Raw genomic sequence first — 22,686 nt, forward strand, 5'->3', positions numbered from 1 at the left:
TGAAAAGATAAATCTCTGTTGTTTAAGCCAACTAGCCTGCATACTGTTACAGTAGCCCTAGCGAACGAATACAGTGGTGATGCATGGTTTGAACCCTGGGCCGACCCCTAAACCTGCACTGTGTTCCCACTGAACAGTCCCACTTTGCCCTGCACCAGGCCTGCAGCTAAGTGACAGCGTCTCTTTAGGTTTCTGGCTGGGCATTCAAACTTGGCTTCAGCTCGGCGTTCTCCAGCACGCTAGCGGCAGGAGTGAGTTTTCGTTTGCTGTGGTCTGCGATCCCATGAAGAGTTTCTTAGATTTTCCACGTTGTCTGGTAATTGGATGATGAGTAACAGTGAGACTCCATCTTTTTGATGGTGGAAGGTTCTCAGTTCTGGCCTTAATTAGAGGGCCCTCGGGGAGAGAAAGCACCAAGCCAGCCTTCTGAAGCATTCCCTGGGAGCGTCTGAAAGCAGGTGGCATGTAAAGACCCATGGTCTATGTCGTTGATTTGGTGGGCCTCACCGAGAAATCTGGCTCTGAAGGCATGAGTCCCAGGCTCATTATCTCTATACGAATGACACTGCCTGACACCCAGGAGCAAGTGCTGTCTTAGGAACATCCTCAAAGCAAAGGAAGAGAACACCCTTTCCAGTGGCTGAGGCTTAGCTCAGGGCTCAGAATCTGCCAGGAGCGCCAGACAGGTTTGGTGCATGCGTGGATTGATAACGAACAAATTCCTCCTCCTCTACTTTCTTTTTTGGAGCTTAATTGCTTGTTAAAATCAGGCCTTTGGCCTGGAGCCTGGCTTCCTGTTCTTACAAGTAAGACTTTTGAGGTGTAGACAAGTTTCATTTCTCTAAGACCTGTAATCAGGCTCCTGCCACTTATTTAAACAGTTAGCTTTGGGAATAGCAGTGTACACAGAGTCACTTTTAAACTCATTTCTGTCCCCCTTGTGGCACCTGCCAGGCATAGAGCTAGCTACTGACTTGGAACTTAGTAAACATGTGTGGATTGATTTAGCTAACGACACGGTTCCTTGCTGTGGCAAAGTGACTGTTTTGTTTTTGGTCATGATATGTTTGCCAATTTCTATCAACCATGTCCACTACCTTTTTAAAAAAGACAGATGGTGGCTGGGCACGGTGGCTCATGCCTATAATACGAGCACTTTGGGAGGCTGAGGCAGGTGGATCACCTGAGGTCAGAAGTTGGAGACCAGCCTGGCCAATGTGACGAAACCCCATCTCTACTAAAAATACAAAAATTAGCTGGGCATGGTGGTACATGCCTATAATCCCAGCTACCAGCAGGGGCTGAGGCAGGAAGATGGCTTGAACCTGGGAGGTGGAGGTTGCAGTGAGCTAAGTTAGTGCCACTGCACTCCAACCTGCGTAACAGAGTGAGACTCCGTCTCAAAATATAAAAAAAAATTTTTTTAAATGGATTCTGGTATTTTTTAAGGTGGTACTGCTTATTTGCTGTAAGTATTCTTGATTCTGATAGACATTATCCAAAAACTGCAGGATGACTTTATTTAAAGTAAAAATGGATTTTCCAACAGAGCTCTTGTAAAATAGCGGAACCCAGAGTTCTCAAGTGTAAGCTGCTGGGATCAAATCCAGGCTTTCAGCAGCATCTGTGTGAGTCGGACGGGTTACCAATCTCTCTGGTCATCAGCTTCTCCATCTCTATGCTAATGACAGCGATAATGATAGTATCTACCTCTTAGGGTTATTACAGGGTAAATGAAATGATGTATGCATAGAAGTTAAGCCCAGTGCCTGGAACATAGTAAGAACTTAACAAATGTCATTTATTGCTAGTATTCAACTGTTCAGTACCTCAGTCAAGTAATAGTCCCATAGGACAAAGTTAAGAATAAACCAAAGGAATGAAAACTGTCTATATTTCCTGGCAAAAGGATTCTGAGTAATCATTTCCTGTAATGTTATGATAGTATCTAAGTAACATATTCAGAAGGACTGGTGTATCGGGCACACGGGGATGAAGGTCACCGATTTCGTTGCTTGATGTAATGGTACAGCTAGCACACAGGGCTTGGCACCTAGTAGGCCCTCTATAAATGATCGCTATTAGCTGTAGTTAATTCAGGTTCCTGGCATGCATTTGTAGACTTAGAGAAGGAGCATGTAGGCTGGGTACAGTGATTCATGCCTGTAATCCCAGCCCTTTGGGAGGCCGAGGCAGGCGAATCACGAGGTCAGGAGTTCGAGACTAGCCTGGCCAGTATGGTGAAACCCGTCTCTACTAAAAATACAAAAATTAGCCAGGCAATGGTGGTGGGTGCCTATAATCCCAGCTACTTGTGAGACTGAGGCAGAAAAATCACTTGAACCCAGGAGGCGGAGGTTGCAGTGATCCGAGATTCTGTGGCTGAATTGCAGCCTGGGTGAAAGAGCGAGCATCCATCTCAAAAAAGAAAAAAAAAAAAGAAAAGAGCATGTATTTTTTAGGTTTTGAGTCTGTGAGTGTTTGTGATAACACTTTCTGATCTATCAAGGTCAGTGTTTAGAAAGTATATCAGTTATTGCCACAGTAATGCTGTGTAACAAATGACTTCAAAACTCAATGCTGTGAAACAAGCATACGTTTTCCGTGTGTTGGCAGGGGGTCGGTTGATCTGGGCCGGGCTTGCCTCCAGGCTACAGATTTTGTACAGGTCTGTTCCAGTACCCTGTTGTCCTTGGACCAGCAGGGTACTGGGGACAGGACATGATCTCTTGTGGTAATGGTAAAAACACAATAGGCCACACTTCATCACTGAAGCATATTTCAAGCCCCTGCTTATGCCACAGCTGCCAACCTCCCATTGGGTAAAACAGTCAAATGGGCACAGCCAACCTGAGGGGATGGAGAAGCACACAGCCAAGAACTGCAGTGTCACATGGCCAGAGGGTGTGGCTCTAGGAGCTGTGACGAATGAGGGCCACCAATTCAGTGCACCTAGTCCCCCATTTGACTCCCCCAACTTAGCTATTGCAGTAGATGATATGAAAGGGCTTCCCTCGTTGAAGGCAGTTCCATGGTTACTGGTACCTGCATTAAGATTCTGAAAGCACTCTACTGTAGCATGCACACACGTTGCAAATTCCCCTTTGGTCTCCAGGAGGCTTTCCTCTGATGGACAGGAATTTACTCTACTGTAAACCAAAGAGTCCCAATTTAGACAGATAGGATGGATTAGGCAGACAGCATCATTGACCTGGTTCCACTTCGTTAGCCTTTCCAATTAAGGAGGATGTTGCTGAAAGTGATCACAGATATATAGTCATACTTTGAATCCTCTGGACTGGAAGGCTCTTCAGGGAGAGTCTTCCATTTCCACTGTGCACAGAGGGAGGACAGCAAAAGAATCTTGGCAAGCGAGTCCTAAGTATTGATGATGTGGCCACTTGTGAGGACTTTATCTTCTTCCCGGCTAGTTAATGAAGATGCTAAATAGAATTTGTGCTTTTGCTTTCCAGAATCTTCTTAATCTTGGATCCCTGACCATGCACTGATTAGGTCTCTGATCTTGCAACATCAAAGAGAGAGTTGATGCTTCACTGCATCTAGGGATCAGGCTCTTGATTTTGTCAGCACAGTTAACAGAGATTTCCTGTGACTTCCCAAGGAAAGTCTTGTCCATTGGAGCTGTTTTAGGGGTTCAGGATGGCATTCTCTCCTCTTCGACCTTGTGGAGATTCTAAGCAATGAAGCATAAGTCTCAGACAGTAGCCAAATGGGCTGCGAAGTACAGTTTAATTAATCTGGGCATGCACTCAACACCCCAGTGCGGTGCTTTGCTAGGACTTGGCTTGGAGATTGAGGCTAATTTTGAGGCTGAGATGCAGCTTCTTGTCTTATAATCAGAATCGAGGTGGTAAGATCTGAGTGCACAGTAGACACAGATTACTCTGACCTGAATAGCAGATGTTGCATGTATGCTCTCACCCTCTAAGTAGCATGTACCAAGTCTGACTCACACTGCCACCCACAGACCAGGAGGATGGTCTTGCTTCCCAAAGACAAAAATGGGTCCTGCCCCGTTTGCTTGCTTGACACAGGGAAACAGGAAGTAAAGAGTAGACGCTTTCTGCATGGGCGTGACACAGTAGGGGTTTAGAATGCCTGATCAAAAAAAAAGTTGCTCTATGAGTGTTATGTCTTTACCAGTCCTAGCTGCCACTTCTTTACCCCTGGGAAGGAAACAGTAAGGATTTGAAGAGCCAGGCTTAAAACAGCTTCTTCATGACTTCTCCAGATTCCTTTATAGGTCAAGGCTGCAATGTGGGGGGAGGGGGAGAAGAGGTTCCCCTCAGTGTTTTCTGGAGTGTGAGGAAGACTCAGTGCCTGGGGCAATGTGAGAATTGGAGTGGGATGTTCTCCTGGCAGTTTCCTTTCAGTTACACCGATGGAGAATTGCCGGGAGTTGGAGTGGGGGAATGATGAATTCCTCTTCCTCGAGGACAGAGCTGAGCAGAGCTCACCACGTTTCTCAGATTGTGCCTCTTACGCTCCTCAGAATCGGGCATCGTTATAAAGATATGATGGAACAGTCATCAGGACAGTGAATGGCAGCTCACCTCGAGGAGGGGTTTAGAATGTTCCAGCTTCCCTGCATTGCCTTCTTGTTCACAGTATGGGTCAGTGGGCTGGTGGTAATTTGCATGACTTTCTAAAAGCCTGTGGTGGAAATGGGAAGAGAAAGCAAAGCTTCAAACTGGGTCTGTTCTTCAGGGCCCTAAAATCATGCCCATTTTCCGTAGGAGGCATCTTCAGGTTGTGATTCCCAGAATTATAAATCCAATTAAGTTCAGAGCAGACATACTGTAGACAGAAATAGCCTTCATGGGCTGGGCTTGCTATTTTCTTTGGAAACCACTCACTGGACACTGCCACCTCCTCCCATCAGTCTTTCCCTCCTCCTGTACCCACCCTGTCTCTCCTCCAACCCAGAGTTCATGCTTAATGACCTGAGACAGTACCACCAAGCATTCCCAGTCAATCGGCTTTTTGTAGAGAGTGAATGAATAGGACATTTCTCTGGCCTTCTCTATCCTAAAAACGACCTTCCCCAGCTCACTGGAATATGCTACTCAAACCAGAAAGTAAGCTGTTCCCTCTCATTCCCTCCCTCATCCTTTCCAAGATCAGAAGCAAATAGGTGGCCGTGGCCCTGGCTAGAACTCGGTATTCTTTCAGGTTTGTTCCTACTTCTCTTACAGAGCCAAAGTCTCCTTCCTATAGAGGGTTTGGATGCACTTTGAGATATTTGGCAAGGGTGTGTTGTTTCTTTTTTCTTTACACTTTGTTTTCTGTATGATCTCTACGTGGGTGTTTCCTTCACAGAAAACTTGAGCCTCCTTCATCATTTGGACATGAAGTGTTGGGGCGGGAAGACTGGGCCACGCTGTCCTGATGTCTCTGTAGAATGGAGGAGAGAGAGTTGGGCTGCCCTCCCTGTGGGGTGGCCTGAGCACTGAGGAAACAAAGCTTTGCTTGAAAATGATGCTGGGAGCTTGGCATGGTGGCTCATGCTTATAATCCCAGCACTTTGGGAGGCTGAGGTGGGAGGATCATTGAGGCCAAAGTGTTGGAGAACAGCCTGGGCAACGTAGCGAGACCCCCATCTCTACAAAAGTAATAAAAACTAGACTGGCATGGTAGTGCATTCCTGTTGTCTTAGCTACGTGGGAGGCTGAGGTGGGAGGACCACTTGAGTCCTGGAGGTCAAGTTCGCGGTGAGCTGTGATCACACCACTGCACTCCAGCGTGGGCAACAGAGCAAGACCCTGTCTCTTTAAAAAAAAAAAAAAAAAAAAAAGACAAAGTGACACTGGGGTGGTAAGTAAACTTTTTACCACTCCTCACTTGCATTTTCTCCTTTCGTCCCACAGGATCCACACCCGAGTCCGCTCATCAGCCTGGAGACTCAGGTGAGTACCTTTCTGGTCTTTGCCACTTACCTCAGCGTTGATATTCCAGCTCTCAAGGGGACTTGTCCCCTGGCTTTGAACGGCTGGACAGGCCCGTAGCTGCCCGTTGTCACATTTGGATGTGTGTGTGCCTATACCTGTGTGTCTACACACTGGCAGATTGTGTACACGTGTGTGCAATAGTGTGGGTGTGCACGTGCGCACATATTTGCACCCACGTGTCTGGTGCCCCTCCCTCCCGTGGCAAGAGCCATAATCACTTGTTTTGTTTCTTTTGAGTTTTCCCTGTCCTTTGCTCCTGCCCAACGATCATGAGGAGGTTCATGCAAAGAAGAGAGGAGACAGAGGGGAGCCATGAAGTGGGAAGATGCTATTCTTTTTTTATTTTTGAGACAGAGTTTCACTCTTGTTGCTCAGGCTGGAGCGCAATGGCGTGATCTCAGCTCACCGCAACCTCCACCTCCTGGGTTGAAGCGATCGATTCTCCCGCTTCAGCCTCCCGAGTAGCTGGGATTACAGGCATGGGCCACTATGCTCGCTAATTTTGTATTTTTGGTAGAGACGTGGTTTCTCCATGTTGGTCAGGCTGGTCTCGAATTCCTGACCTCAGGTGATCCGCCCACCTCAGCCTCCCCAAGTGCTGGGATTACAAGCGTGAGCCACCGGGACCTGGCCCAGTGTTGCTCTTTGATGCCTAAATTTGGAGGACTTTTTCTCCTTGGCAGTGAGGACAGCAGATAGAAGGAAGTCACATCCTTTATCTACTTGCATGTTAGGTCATCCTGAGGAATCGTGATTGTGGTGGTGTTTCCATGTGGGGAGGATGACGGTCAGTGGGTCTTATAAGGGACAGCACGGTCCTGACTCTCTGCTTTCTGCCTTCCTGGGAGATAGGACAGTGCAGCAGCTATGAGTATGGGCCTTGGAGTTCAGCAGAGCCAGGTGGAATTCCACTTCTGTTCTTCTAGCCCTGCAACATTTGTGGGGCCACATAATGTCTAAGCCACTGTCCTCCCATCTGAAACGTTACCCCAATGATAGTGTCCACCTTGCAGGGTTGTGGTTGAGAATCACAGGACATGATGTTTATAACGCCTGGGGTACGTGCTAAGTGCTTCTGAGTGGTAGCTTTTTAAACCAGTAGAACTGTGACCTTTCCTGCTGGAAATGGATATTTCTTATCTTTGGATTGATCATTTCTTTAGCTCTTTGGATGTGTCTGACAGTAAAGAGAGAAGACTGGTTGGGCCTCATTCTGAGCCCCGCAGTGAAGAGTTTACAAGTGTCAGATATAGTCAGACTTGTTTGAACCTTTCAAGGCTGAATGATGGATTGTAAGTTTCAAGGGTTTCTGGAGTGCACTGGAAGAGAACACCTGCTCCCCTGTCCTTTGCCCCCGCCGCCTTGGGTCCTTGCCCTCTCCTTGGCATCTCTGCTTGGGTCTCCTAAGAGGAATGAGGAGACCCACCTTGCTTCCTCCTTTCTGGGGAAGGCCAGCGGATCAGAGTTTCCTTTTATTTTTCTGTCCTCTGGGCACACGTGCAGCCAAATGGGCCATAGGGCTGACCAAGCAGCAGGGCTGGCAGGGAAGAATAGAAGGTGCAGCTTTGAGGAGGAAAAGGATTCAGTTTCCTCTGCCTGTTTAGCCGCCCGCTGGTTTGGTTTTGTCTGTACTTACCACCTTGACCATGCTTGCCTTATTTGAATTTCATCTGTCCTATAAAGTCACCTAAAAAATAGGTTTTTCCAGCCCGGTGCTGTGGCTCATGCCTGTAATCCCAGCACTTTGGGAGGCCGAGGCGAGTGGATCACTTGAGTCCAGGAATTCAAGACCAGCCCGGCCAACATGGTAAAACCTTGTCTCTACTAAAAATAAAAACTTAGCTGAGTGTGGTGGCAGGCGCCTGTCATCCCAGCTACTCAGGAGAATCACTTGAACCCAAGAGGCAGAGGTTGCAGTGAGCCGAGATCGTGCTACTGTATTCCAGCCTGGGTGACAGTGATAGTTCGTCTCAAAAAAAATAAATAAGTTTTTTCTTAACCCACTTTGCTTTCAGAAATAGACTTATGTGAATCCAGTGGTTCTCAACCAGAAGGTGGTTTTGATTCCCAGTGGTTATTTGTAAACATTTGAAGACATTTGTTGGTGGTATCATCTGGTTGGGGGTTTCTGACTGGCATCCGGTAGGTAGAGACCTGATTTGCAGTTAAATATACTATAACACAGAGGCCAGCTCCTGGAAAGAATTATCTGGTCCTGGGCCTGGCACGGTGGCTCACGCCTGTAATCCCAGCACTTTGGGAGGCCCAGGTGGGTGGATCACTTGTTGCTAGGAGTTTGAGACCAGCCTAGCCAATATGGTGAAACCCCATCGCTACTAAAAAAAAAAAAAAAAAAAAAAAACACAAACAAACCACCTCCAAAAGTAGATAGGCATGGTGGTGTGTGCCTATTGTCCCAGCTACTTGGGAGGCTGAGGCAGGAGAACTGCTTGAATCCAGGAGGTAGAGGCTGCAGTGAGCCGAGATTGAGCCACTACACTCCAGCCTGGGTGACAGAGTGAGACTTAAAAAAAAAAAAAAATTATCCAGCCTTAAATACGAAAGCTGTTGAGATTGAGAAATGCTGTCTCAAGCAATAATATTGGTGGAATCACAAGTCTGAAGTGCTAGTTAAATTTCTTTTTTTGCCCAATATTAAAATACTAAACTGTGAAAATAATGTTCCTTTAGTCACCCTCTGATGTCACCTAAATACACACTTATCAGAGATGGGTGCTGCCCTTTGGGAAATGTTTCTCTTCCCAGTCTACCCCATGGATTAGGAGAGAAATTCCAGGGTATGATTTTAAAATGATGGTCCTTCTCTTCCTCGTCATCCTTCCCCAAAAGGAAAGCCTATTAGACTTAGGAAAGTCTAATAGGGCAAACATCTGTATCCCGAACTCTGGAAGTCACATGTTATCTCCTGGGAGTGGAACAACTGCATCCCCAGATGGTTCTGTGTTTGACCTTCCTGTACCCTTCACTCTGGACACCACCCCATCAGCCCTTCAAAACCCACATGGGAAAGAGCAGTCAGGGGCCAGTGGCTTTGGGCAGCACCTGAGGTTGCCAGCAGCCCCTTACACAGGGACCATTCTTAAAGTCCTGTCTGTTAGCCCAAAGGACCTGAGCCTCCATCTGCAGCCAGCAGTGGCACGGGGTAGACCCTCAGCCTTTGTGCCATGCCACTGGGAAAAGGCTTCAATTTGTCTGCAGACAGGGCTCCATCGGCCTGATTTGGTTCCCTGTCTTTGGGGAGCCTGGGAATATTGTTGTCTTTCTCTGAGTTCTGATTTCCCATGTTAAAGAAATGTTGGAACCCAACCAAAGTGCAGATTTTTTTTTGTGACTGTTGGCACAAGCCTGTGGCCAGATCTGACTTTGTGCTGGGCCTCAGCCCATTGTGGGGTGAATGATGGGATCCTGTTCAGCTGCCTGCAGGCAGGTCAGACAAGGGGGTCAGGTCCCTTTTTGGCAGGAAGTAGTGCCTCAAATGTTACCCATATGCCATGAGCAAGATGGCAGATGTGGCCGAGCTTGGAAGAATGAACTCTGCAGAGGTTAGGTGACAGATGTGCCCTGAGCCCTGGGTCACTTCCCACTTTCTTCCCCCAGTGCACTTGGCTTAACGATGGTATTGCCTGCTCCATCCTTGAGCCCAGCTGCCACAGGTGAGCCTGTCTGTTAGATTTCACTGAGAGCTGTATCTTGCACAGTGCATCAGCTGCTTTGCCTACCCAAGACCTGGCCTGCATTATTAGAACATGCAGGGGCCCTTTCCTTCACCCATCTCTCTCTCCCATGTATGAATTGCAGTGGTTCTCGGCCATCGCTTGGTTCATCTGTCCCTGTGCAGCTGTTCTGAGTTGGGGGAGATGGATTGATTGGCTGCTGAGGACTCCTCTAATGCCCTTTGCCATTAGCACAGAAGAGCTTTGCATCTGTTGGCATCAGCAGGACTCTCTGCTTAACGGTCAGATTAATAGAATGAGGAAGCCGAGGAAGGTTTAAATCCCTGGTGTCGGCTTCCCCCTCAGCGGGCTGCCCCTGGGGAGGCACCAAGGAAGCCCTGACTTCCAGTGGTGAATGCTTCTCTGGTCCCCACATGGTGATCACCCAGGTGACGTAGAAATAAAAGAAAGAAACCACCATGGCATGTGTGTACCTCTGCAGCAATCCTCCAAGGTCTGCACATGTACCCCAGAACTTAAAGTACAATTAAAAAAAAAAAAAAACAAAGAAAAAAAAAGTTCAGTGAGTGGTGCATTGGCATTATCCTTATCCCTGTTCTTGCTAACATTTACCATTTGCCAAGAACTGACTTCTCCCATTTTATCCGCAAATGCCATAGTTACACAGCTGTTTGCATGATACCCGATTTTCGGATGAAGTACTTAAGGGTCAGAGAGGCTAAGTAACTTGCCCAAGGTCACACAGAAAGCAGTCAGCGTGGATGGGCACTAGATTCAGAGTTTCATGACATCAGAGTCTTCTCAACTGCCTTCCTATTTTGCAAGAATATAAAGTTGCCTTGACTAGTAGAAAGATTTGCTAATGCTCAGGCAGTGCTGGAGAAATGGGCTTGGTATATGCAATCCAACATCTATAGACAGACAGACAGATACGGTGCTTAGCACAACTATCGACAGATATACTTAGATATATGGGTAGAGAGATGCATGATGGGTAGATACATAGAAAGATGCTTTGCACAGTGAGTTATCTTTTGACAGATTGGCAGAGGGCTTGGGGTAAAAATGGCTTAAGCAATGGACCCGAACGAAAATTTATTTTAAAAGAGCAAAAGTGAAACATGTCCCTGTGCATCAACAGTGTTTTGATAAATTTGAATACTTAATACTTGATTCTCTCGTTCTCATCCATCCCCAAGACAGTTGATCATTTCTGAATCCGCTCCCATTGGCAAAGTCTCTTGTCATTTAATATTAGCTTCTGTGCATCCTCCTGCCCCCATGCCCCAACCCTCAGCAGGCTCTCTGTCAATGAGCTAATGGCCTCCACTCAAACCCTGAGATACCTTGGGAGTTGTAATAAAGGACCTCTTTTGCAGAGTGAAGATTGGTCAGTCTGGGTATTTGTGAAGTCAGCTGGAGTTAGAGGGGAGCAGGTCTTCGTTTATCCTGAGATCCCTCTCAGGATCTGAAGATCAAGGGCATCAGGAGGAAAACTCCCCGCTTCTTGATTTTTAAAACCAACCAGATACTTGCATTTCTTTCATCAGCTAACTGGGGGTAGAGAGAAGGGAATGACATTCACATTATTTAAAGATGATGCTGGGCCGTGAGGATTGTGAACAAAACTCCTGTAGAAAATGAGTAGTGGCTGTGAATGGAAGTTAATACTTTAAAAATTATATCTATGTAAAGGCATTCATCTGTTTCCTTATTCCATAAATTGCTATTGGGCCATGTGGAGGCCAGGCCTTGTGCTAAATACCAAGGATACAGCAGAGAGGAAAACAGAAGCTTCCTTGCCCAGAAAGCATCCATTCTAAGAGAGTCAGATGATAAAGGTACAAATAGATAGTAAGTGCATTGGCAACTTGAGATAGTAATAAGTGGATGGAAATAAGACAAGCATGATTGTAAGAGAGTGACTGGGCTGGAGGTGGTTATAAAATCTTTCAGGTAGGGGGATCTGAGCTGGAGAGGTGAGGTTCCAGTTTGAGCCCAGGTGGTGAGATGTGCTAAAAAGTGTACAGTTAAGAGTTAACCTTGCAAGAAGACCGCAATGACAGAGTTGTGAATTTTTGGCATAGTATGTCTGAGTTCCTATAAAAATAATGCCCTATTTCCTCAGATTCAGTTAAGGCGTTCGCTCTTTCAATGCTTTTGTGTCGTTATAATGTCAAGATGAATAAAGAATTGCTTTATCAGGCAGGGGAGAAGGAAAAGGACCAAGAAGGCAGGAGAGAAGGAGAGGGGCTTACATTCAGGGCCGTCCTGTCAAACTAATATCTAATGTGAGCGTTCCGCGGGCTGAAAGAACTTTAGATCTTAACGACATTATGCTGACCTGGGGGCTGATGTCTGAAATTTGGCTAATAGATAATTAGCTGACTAATGTTCAGCTGAACTTCAGTATAAACCAGTAGTTCTCAACTAGGTCAATTTTGACTGCCAAGGAGACATTTGGCAATGACTTGAGACTTGTTTTCCTTTTTTTTTTTCTCTTTGAGATGGAGTCTCGCTCTGTCGCCAGGCTGGAGTGCAATGGCACAATCTCGGCTCACTGCAACCTCCGACTCTTGGGCTCAAGCAATTCTCCTGCCTCAGCCTCCCAAGTAGCTGGGATTACAGGCACATGCCACCACGCCCAGCTAATTTTTGTGTTTTTAGTAGAGATGGGGTTTTATCATGTTGACTAGCATAGTCTTGATCGCCTGACCTTAGGTGATCCACCTGCCTCAGCTTCCCAAAGTGCTGCGATTACAGGTGTGAGCCACTGTGCCTGGCCCAACATTTTTGACTGTCATAATTTTGGGGTGAAGGATACTACTGGCATCTTGTGGGTAGAGATCAGGGATGCTGCTAAACATCCTATAATGCATAGGAAAGCACCCCCTCCCTCTAAAAAAGCCTCAAATGTCAATAGTAGTAAGGTCGGGGAAACCCTGGAGTTAACCCCGTTTGTTCTGAGGACAGTTTATTTAGCAAAGACAGTTCCAGCCTTACAATTGTGATTTCCTTGTTTGTTCTTTTCTTTATGTTCAAACATCACCCTGTCCGGTTTAAGGTCCGACTCGAGCCAGCTGTAGGCTGAGGTGCTGACACATTCATCATCTTTTTTTTATTATTATTATTTTTTTGAGATGGAGTCTTGCTCTGTCACCCAGGCTGGAGTATAATGGCGCAGTCTCGGCTCACCACAACCTCTGCCTCCCTGGTTAAAGCAGTTCTCCTGCCTCAGTCTCCTGAGTAGTCGCTGGGATTACAGGCACGTGCCACCACACCCAGCTGATTTTTGTATTTTTAGTAGAGATGGGGTTTCACCATGTTGGTCAGGCTGGTCTCAAACTCCTGACCTTGTGATCTGCCCATCTCGGCCTCCCAGAGTGCTGGGGTTACAGGTGTGAGCCACCGCACCCGGCTGGTACATTCATTTTCTAATGTGTCCAGGCCTGCACTGACAGTGACTGACTCTGGGTACACAGTGACCCACGAAACACAGGAACATGTGTGTCCTGTATGTAAAAACCAGATCCTGTTAGATCATTATAAGAGAAGAAACCTCATCGGAAGAGAAGAAATGGTTTCCTGGGAGACTTACGGCTTAATAGTGCAGCGAATGTGCAGAGTTTAAAAAAAATTTTTTTTTCTTAATCCACCTACTTGGCTGAGGGTAGGAAAGGGGTTTGCCAAGGTTGCTGGACTGATGGGGGAAGACCTTTCAAATATCTTCATATTTAGGCCTGATTGTTCTTCCAGCGATAGACCACAGGCTGGTTTGTGCAAACTTTTTTTCTTGTGAAGCTCTTCCCCACTCCCGAGATTAAAGCAATTGCTGTCTCTGCTCTTCCAGCTCTGGGCTTCGATTAACCTTTTCCTCCACGTAGAGTGGTTTTTGGAGTAATCAGGGAGCTTCTGAATGGCTCTTACCTGAGTCTCCAGCCCATTAATTCTTACGGTGCCCAGCATCTGTTGAGAGGATGGTGAGACTAAATTGCTTTTCAGCCCATCTGTCTTCCCCCTCCTTCCCCATCAGCCTTCTTGTGGGAAAAGAACCTCTCTGGGGCAGAGAAGGCTAGTTTGGGGAGGGACCAGATGGCTTTACCAAAATCTTTTCCTCTGGCTCTTATTTGCTACGTCGCTAATTAGCCCTGGTGAGGCAGGGAGGTGAACAGTCAGACCACTGCCTGGGGAAAGACGTGGCTCAGCGGACAGGGAGTCTGGACCTGGACCGCGGAGTCATTCTCTGGGAAGATCTGCTGTCCCCTGACCACGGGATACGTTCTGGTCTGTATGACTCAGGGTGAATGATGTGATGCAACATTCTGCAAATAGCCAGCAAGTTTCCCAAAGTTGCAGCCGCATGCACCATTTCAAAAAATAGATCGTGTTGAGATCACCATTCCTCTGTCCTGGTTGGGAGTGGCGTATGTGTCCAGGCCTGTGTTGACAGTGACTGTGGGTACACAGTGACCCAGGATAGACAGGAGCATGTGCATCATGTGTGTAAAAACTCTGTCCTGTTTGATCAGTATGAGAGGAGAAACCTCATCAGAAGAGATGGCTTCCTGAGAGATTGGTGGTGTAATAGGGCAGAGAATGTGTAGAGCTGGTCATTCTCTTCACCCAAGACGTTGAATTTTGTAATTTAAGCCCTTAATTCAGAAGACTTAAAATGATCGCTCTTGTCAATAATGATTGCATACACTGAATAGATGTTTCATTGAGATGGGAACTGTATGTTGGACGTGTATTCAGCACTTCTATCTAACATGAATGAAGCATTTATACTGCATGTGAGACACTCTTCTAAGTTCAGTTCTTTACATGGATTTGCTCCTTTGCATTTTACAACTGTCTCATATGGGAGGTATTACTGTCCTTCCCATTTTACAGACGAGAAACTGAGGCTCAGCCAGGTGAAGTTACTTGCCCAACAGGTAGCAAAGGCAGCAAGATTTGAACCTAGCAGTTTTGCTTTTCATTTATAGGGAAATAAACCTGGGAGATACTAACCTTAACCCCGTTTTATAGAGGAGCCTGCTGAAGCCAGAGAGGCTTCAGCTGTAAAGTCGGTAAGTGATAGAACCTGAACTCTAGAGCCAGGTGACATGAAAACACTGCCTCCTTCCCTGCTATGTTGCTAAGATAGAGAGAGCAATAAGATACAGAAAGAGATTAGATAGAGATTCGACACAGACAGATTTGACACAAAGAATTGATATAGAGATTCGGTATCTATTGATACAGAGCTTTGATATTTATTAGATATGGATATAAATTACATCTAGATTGCTACAGATTACTCACTTGGCAATCCAAAGCACATGGGCTTGGAAACCTCTGTCCACACAGAGTGGATTCTGGGATGAGTAGCTGAGGCCCCAGGCTGTGCCAGGGTTTGCCCTGCAGACGGTGAGCACAGCAGCAGCACCTCGGGGAGTCAATGCTCACGTTTCCCTTCCAGCACACGCACCTCCTCTCGGGGCACCCCCACCACCGTTCACTTCAAACGCTGAGGCAGAGGCCCTTGGTGCTGCCGCTGAGCGACAAGGCCATGTGTCTGGTTTTGCATTGACTTGCAAGCCGGAGGCTCAGCGAGGAGGCATCACTAACATTTGGCATAAACAGCACACACACCGAGATCTTTGAAGCGGAGGCGATGTTCTCCGTGGGGTTTTGTGGCAGGGCTGTGCCGACCCGGGTGCTTAAAAGAGAAGATTCCGATGCCAGAATGTTCCGGCTGGGTTTTCAGGTTCTAGTTAATGGGATCATTGAATGAAGAAAATGACTTTCACAAAAAGTAGCACGAGGGAGGTCCAGATGTATGAGGGTTGTAAACATCCATCAACAAGGTCCAAACTCAGGGAATGGGAGAGCTGGGAGGGTGATGGCAGATTTTCTGTGTGCCTGGGATGTTGTTCAACACTTTATATGCATGATTGCATTTCTTCATGACAGCAGCCCTTTGGGGGGAAGGTGCGCTCATTCCCCTCCTTTGCAAGTGAAGGCGCTGAGGCATGGAGAGGTCTTAGTACCTGATCCAAGACCACAGGGTTCTGGAGTGGCATTGAGCAGGCCCACGCCCAGGCCTCCCTCTTCTGCAGTGCTGGGTGTGACTCCCACACCTTAGGGCCTGTTGGATTCTGCCTTTATACTTGCCATGGAAGGAAACCAGGAACCCGGAGCATCTGAATACTTTGCCCAGTTGCTCAGCATCTTAGTAGCAAACCAGGATTCCTCTGCTGCTTAGGGACCATGGGAGGTGGAGTCTCAGCGCAGAGGATCCACAGCCTCACACGTTCTCTTTGTTCCTCCTCCTGCTGTCTCCATGTTGGGCGTTAGCAAGATGTTGGGTGTCTTCTGACCCCCACCCCACCTCCCAGCCCCAGATCCACTCTCCACCCATATCCTTTATTCTCTGGGCCTCCAGAGGCTGACTCGATGAGCTTCATCAGCAAGGACTTCTCTTTGCTTTGGCCAAGGAGAGGAATTGGTAGGAGATAGGAGGTGGGAGGAGATGAGATGGGATTTTGATGGATTGGCCACGTCCTCCTAACAGGGTCACAGCTGCTGTGAGGCTGCCCCCTCCCCCGTGGCTGCAGCTACTCTCTCCAGGGTCCAGGAACACCACCCACTCCCCTTCAGGCCCCAGGGTGGTGACAGCCCCTGGCCGTGGTCAGCCCTGGTGTATAGCACCTCCCTTGTTAGTTTTCCTTACAAAGAATCTCGTTGTCAAGCCTCCTGGGTTTGGAGAGTAACGTCTCTTTCCCTCAGGGACCCTGACCAGGCCCTCCCTCACTGGCTCAGCACTGCCAGTGGGACTTGGCATGAGGAGTCACTGTCATCTTGTGTCATGTTTTAATTAAAGTAGGAGATCTTCAAATGGAGGAGAAGTCCCAGAACGGAGATGAGGGGACAGTGAAGCTCTTGAAACTGAATGCCCAATTGTGGGTTGTATGAGAGCTTTTTTTTTCTTTTTAGAAGATCATAGCTGTCATTCTATTTGTAAAAACTGTCCCCTCAAACTGAGCCAAAAATAAACATTCTAAACACCCTCATGCTAAATAAAGCACCAAAGGAGCCACATGTGTGAGAACGGATGCCCCAGGCAGGGGTCAGTTTGCTCGGAGTACTGTCCTTCATTCATACTCTTCTGTCTGTGCCAAGGTGGTAAAGGCACTTTTCACTGGGGAGGGACTCAAGTCTAGGGCATTGTGGTGGGAGAGGCGGGGGACAGGCCTTCACCTCCCTCCTATAGCCCCCAGGGCAGGCAGACAGACAGAAGAGAAGTTATTTCTGCCTGCAAGCAAGGCCTTCACAAAATCACCTTTTCTGGCTCTCGGTCACACCTCCAGGAAGTATTAACTGTCCTAGTATTTGAATCTGATTTCCCAGAAATGCCGCCACCTCTGATTGGTGCCAGCCTACGTTGAATCCCAACGTAGCTGCTTCTCCAGACCAGGCGCTCCTGCAGGAGCGAGCGGCAGTGGGCCAGCTCCATGTGATGTTCCCTGCTGCCTTCAACTGCCTTTCTGAAAAAGAGCATCTTATTAGTAATAATCCTGTTCTCGTGTTCTGGGAACTGTAGCTTATTTTTCCACTGAACGAAAAAGAACTGGGTGGAAAAATTGAAGTGAGTGTGGTGCAGGTGCCAGACGGGTGGGGTCGAGGACAGAAATGTAGTTTACTGTCCTGAGAAGGAAAAACCCAGCCAACTCCATGCTAGAAGGAACTTCCAGCTATAAAAGGGGCTTTAAGAGAGTGCTTGGCCAGATGAACAGTCTCCACGTTCACTGGCCTTGTTAGAATCAGCCACCGGTTCTGGGCGCAGGACGTGACTTTCTCATTTCATGGCCCTGGACTGAGAGTTGTGCCATGGGCCACCTCGTGGCCATCTCTGACCTACACGTGGGTTGCCTTTGTCCTCAGGAAGATGTTTTTAATTTTTATTTTTAGAGAGGGGAAGAGTGGGGTTGGAAGATTTTTGGAACCCTGGTGACTAAAACCACTCTGAGCCTCTGGATGTCAATGACTAGTGACCATCAGCTGCCTCCCTTGGATGGGGCCTCGGGATGGGGTGACTTGTTCAGAGAAGTCCCCACCTGGCTTGCTGTGCTCATCCACCTCAGTGACAGTCTCCTGGGCATTGTTTGTCCCGTCCCCTGCACAGTCAGGTCTCTGGATCCTCCTAGGGTCTCACCTGAAAAGTGGACAAGGGCAGTCTGGACCTGGCCATCCCAAGGAGCCCCTTGGAGAGGTGAGAATGGGCCTCATGGCGGCAGGTCACAGTCTCTGCAGCAGACCCCCTGACTGATGACTCAGCTGCTGTGAGACCTTCCACATGCCGGCCGAGATCCCTCTGTGTCTCAGTTTCTTTAAAAATGGTCAGAGTAGGCTGGGCGTAGTGGCTCACGCCTGTAATCCCAACACTTTGTGGGGGGCGGGGGGCAAGACAGGTGGATCACCCAAAGTCAGGTGTTCGAGACCAGCCTGGCCAACATAGCAAAGCCCCGTCTTTATTAAAAATACTAAAATTAGCCAGGTGTGGTGGTAGGCACCTGTAATCCCAGCTACTTGGGAGGCCGCAGCAGGAAACCACTTGAACCTGAGAGATGGAGGTTGCAGTGAGCCGGGATCATACCACTGTACTCCACCGTGGGTGACAGAGCGAGGCTTGATCTCAAAAAAAAAAAAAAGGTCGGAGTAACAGCAGTAGTCACCTCCTAGACTTGTTGGGATGATCAGATGGGTTAATGTGCATTAAGCAACACAACAGTGCCTGGCACCTAGGCACTTAGTATTGCTTTCATAGTCCTGGGTTCGAATCCCAACCTTTTCACTTGCTCAGTTCATCATCTTTGAGAAAGGCTTTTAGCTTCTGAGCTTTAGCTTCCAGACTAGTTAAAGCAGCCATGAGGACTGCTAAGAGGATAAGCTGAAGACACTGTCTTGACCCTTGTGAATGCAAGCTGCATCACCCCCTGCCTTTCTCTCTTGCAGCTGCATCATCCCCTGCCTTTCTCTCTTGCAGAAGAAGCGGGCTTGGTGAGCAGAGGCTCTCCAGCCTCTGTGCACTGCCGCCTGCGTCAGTGTACCACGGAGAGGGCAAAGACATTGGCATTCTCTGCAGGGATTTGCTTTGTGACCTTTCTGGAAAGTCTTCCTGCTCTGTTTAGGTAGCTGCTTTCCTCTTTGCAAAGAGGGAAGCAGCGTGAGTTGAAATATCAGGATGTTTTTGGCAGTCAAGCTAGGTGCTTGTCTCATGATCAAGCTGGGACATTTTTTGCCTACATGCAGTTCAGAGGTGAACTGTGTTATCACCTCGAGTGAAGCCCAGAACTGCCTGGATGCCGAGTGGCCAGAGTGGCCGAGGCAGGGACATCCTCTAAGGGAGAAATGGGCCAACAGCCAGCCCCTTGGGCCTCACCTCTGCCATTCACAGGCTGGGAAAGCTTCTTTTCTAGCCCGGGATGTGTTCAGACACCGGCAGGTAATGGATCTGCCTGTAATTAGGAATCTTGAGGCCGGGCACGGCGGTTCACGCCTATATATAATCCTTGCGCTTTGGGAGGCCAAGGCAGGCAGATCACTTGAGGCCAGGAGTTTGAGACCAGCTTGGCCAACATGCAAAACCTCATCTTTACTAAAAATATAAAAATTAGCCAGGCGTGGTGGTGCATGCCTGTAGTCCCAGCTACCAGGGAGGCTGAGGCAGGAGAATCTTTTGAACCTGGGAGGCAGAGGTTGCCGTGAGCTGAGATTGCACAGCCGTACTCCAGCCTGGGCAATAGAGCAAGACCCTGTCTAAAAAAAAAAAAAAAAAAAAAACAAATTCCATTTGACCCAGCAATCCCATTACTGGGTGGACCTAACGGATTATAATTTTTTCTATTGTAAAGACACATGCACATGTATGTTCATTGCGGCACTGTTTACAATAGCAAGGTCTTGGAACCAACCCAAATGCCCATCAATGATAGACAGGATAAAGAAAATGTGGCACATAAATACCATGGAATACTATGCAGCCATAAAAAGGATGAGTTCATGTCCTTTGTAGGGACATGGATGAAGCTGGAAACCATCATTCTCAGCAAACTGACACAAGAACAGAAAACCAAACACTCATAAGTAGGTGTTGAACAATGAGAACACATGGGCACAGAAAGGGGAACATCACACACCAGGGCCTCTTTCGGGGTGGGAGAGCTAGGGGAGGGATAGCAGGGGGTGGGGGGATTGGGGAGAGAGAACATTAGGAGAAATACCTAATGTAGGTGACGGGGGATGGATGCAGCAAACCACCATGGCACATGTGTACCTGTGTAACAGTCCTGCACAATCTGCACATGTACCCCAGAACTTAAAGTATAATAATAACAAAGTCTTACACAGCTAGCAGCGAAGACACATCCCAGAAGCTCCAAGGTGTACGAAATCTTGTCAGTTCTGTCCTTCTGCCTCTAGCCTCTCTACAATGCATAGGGGTCCCCCTTCCCCAGAAAGATCTCGTTCTCCCTGGGGACTGACTAACCCGGGGCAGGTTGATCTGGGCACTACTGATGTTTGGGACAGGATTATTCTTTGTTGTGAGGCTGTTCTCTGCTTTGTAGAATGTTTAGCAGATCTCTGGCCTGTTCGCGCTAGATGTCGATGACAATCTCTCCTCACAAATGTCTCTGGACATTGCCAAATGTCTCCTGGGAGCACAGTCACCCATGGGCTGAAAACGGCTGTCCTGAGTATGGGCTGCAGAGACTGTGTAAAAATCAACATCCATTGTAATGAAATGGCGCTAGTGATGTTGAAGTGAAGTCTGCTGGTTGAACACCTCCCTATAAATGTCACTGGGTTTTAATTTTTTGCTTCCAAGTGACCTCATGTGAGCTGAAGTTAACAAACAAGATAGCATGTGTCAAGTGTTTCACTGTGGGTGTGATGAGATGCAGGAGAACGCTCTCATGTTCCTCTTCTCATTTAAAATGCGAAGCACAGCTGGGTGTGGTGGCTCATGCCTGTAATCCCAACACTTTGGGAAGCCACGGTGGAAGGATTGCTTGAGGCCAGGCATTTAAGATCAGCCTGGACAGCATAGCAAGACCATCTCTACGAAAAAAAAAAAAAAAAAAGCCCCGTGATCTGAGCATAGTGACCCATGTTTTTAGTCCCAGCTACTTGGGAGGCTGAGGTGGGAGGATCACTTGAGGCCAGGAAGTGGAGGCTGCAGTGAGTTGTGATTGCTCTCCTGCACTCCAGCCTGGGTGATAGAATGAGACCCTGTCTCGAAGTATTTTTTTTTTAATTTAAAAAATACAAAGCCAGCACAGCCTGAGGCACAAAATGATGTAGGGCCTCCAGCTCACACTTGGGGGACGGAGACCCCAAGCCCGCCCATGCCTGAGTCACTGTTAGGGCAGCAGGCACTGGGTGCCTTGCAACAAGAGGAGTTTTCAGGCACAATCCCGGAGCCCTGTCCCCTTAAAGACCGCAGGGAGATGGTTTTCAGATTTGCAGTAGTTTGGCTGTCACAGGAGATTGTGGGTTTGCCTGACACCCGAAAATAGCCTGTGGCTTTGGGGGCTGACGTTGTAACATGTGCAAACCCTGCTGGCTTTTACTCCCTGGACTCTGTGAAAGAGTCCTGTGTGCTGAGACATCCAGGCCGCTGTGTGCCGTGTTGGCCGTGAGGTGTTTACGTGTTAGTTTCTTGCTGGGTGTTCCTCCCACCATGTTCTCTGCGGGCAGCTGTGACTGGAAACATGTTTTGCAAAATTTATATTTTGTTTTTACAAAAATGTTTCTTTTGGGACTCGAGGTTCTTTTCTGGATTTGTTTTTCATTGCTGTTATCAATAGTGTATCATATTATCTATCACGTTATATTGATCAGTGTATTCAGTAAATATGTGTTGAGTGCCTACTATGTGCTGGATACTGTTTTAGGGGCTGGAGATACAGTAGCCAACACAACAGAGGTCCTTATTCTCCTGAGCTCACGTTCTCTACAGGTAGTAAATGAGAAATGCATGTTTCTTTTTGAGACAGGGTCTCGCTCTGTTGCCCAGGCTGGAGTGTAGTGATGCGATCTCTGCTCACTGCAACCTCCGCCTCCCGAGTTGAAACGATTCTCCTGCCTCAGCCTCCTGAGTAGCTGGGATTATGGGCACATGCCACCACCCCTGACTAATTTTTGTATTTTTTAGGAAGAGATGGGGTTTCACCATGTTGGCCAGGCCAGTCTTGAACTCCTGACCTCATGTGATCTGCTCGCCTTGGCCTCCAAAGTGCTGAGATTAGAGGCGTCAGCCGCCACACCCAGCCAAGAAATGCACATTGACGTGTTATGTCAGGTGGTGATAACAGCATGGGAGAGCAAGGCAGGGGGAGGGCTGTGGGCCAGGTCAGACCGGTTGGAGACAGGTTACCCTTTTGCTTTGGTGGAGATATTTCTGTGCAGCAGCATTGGAGCAAAGATCTCAAAAGCATGGTGGAGCTCTGTAGACAGAGGGAGGAGCAGGGGGCAGCCAGGGCAAAGTCCCTGAGGTAGGATGTGGTTGGCATGTCGGTCACCAGCAGAGCCTGGTGTGGCTAGAACAGCATGAGTAAGGGAGAGAGGGGTGGTGGAGGTGCCGGTAGGTTATTAGAACCTTGGGGGAACTTAGAAGTGTCCTTGCTTCACTCCACACTAGGAAGTCTTCAGAGGATTTTAAAAAGGAACGACATGGCCTTACCTTGCAAAATGGGATTGGTGGCTGCCCTGCTGAAAATGTACTGTAATGGGTCAAGGACAAGAACAGAGGTCTGGGTGAGGGCGAAGCCTGCTGTAATATGTGGGGGTCTTGTGGGTGGGGGCTTGGAACAGAGTGTTAACAGTGAAAGCCAAAAGTAGTTTCTACCTATTCCGTGCACACAAAAGTCAAAAATGAAATAGTTAAACAAAAGAAGCGGTTTGATGCTGGATGTCTTCTGAGAGTGGATAGGACTTAGGGGACCCACTGAGTATGAATACAGTACAAGCACGTG

At 47.8% G+C, this 22,686-nt stretch overlaps 1 protein-coding gene and 1 long non-coding RNA gene across 2 annotated transcripts in view; both read left to right on the forward strand.

Annotated features, from left to right (window-relative positions):
* Positions 1 to 2,377: 2,377 nt before the first annotated feature.
* Positions 2,378 to 5,139, forward strand: LOC116526483. Its single transcript, XR_004258177.1, has 2 exons — positions 2,378 to 2,688; positions 3,452 to 5,139. It is a non-coding gene; the product is annotated as an uncharacterized LOC116526483 (long non-coding RNA).
* A 734-nt stretch (positions 5,140 to 5,873) lies between these two features.
* The window catches only part of XYLT1 (xylosyltransferase 1), a gene marked incomplete at its 5' end in the record, with an annotated part of 256,894 nt that continues 240,081 nt past the window's right edge, over positions 5,874 to 22,686 (forward strand). Inside the window, one exon of the mRNA XM_032242703.1 lies at positions 5,874 to 5,927. Within this exon, the coding sequence (XP_032098594.1) occupies positions 5,874 to 5,927 (54 nt within the window). The remainder of the gene's footprint in view (positions 5,928 to 22,686) is intronic.

The sequence above is a fragment of the Sapajus apella genome, unplaced genomic scaffold (assembly GCF_009761245.1).
Source record: "Sapajus apella isolate SASKATOON/1434 unplaced genomic scaffold, GSC_monkey_1.0 scaffold51, whole genome shotgun sequence".
Classification (NCBI taxonomy): Eukaryota; Metazoa; Chordata; class Mammalia; order Primates; family Cebidae; genus Sapajus; species Sapajus apella.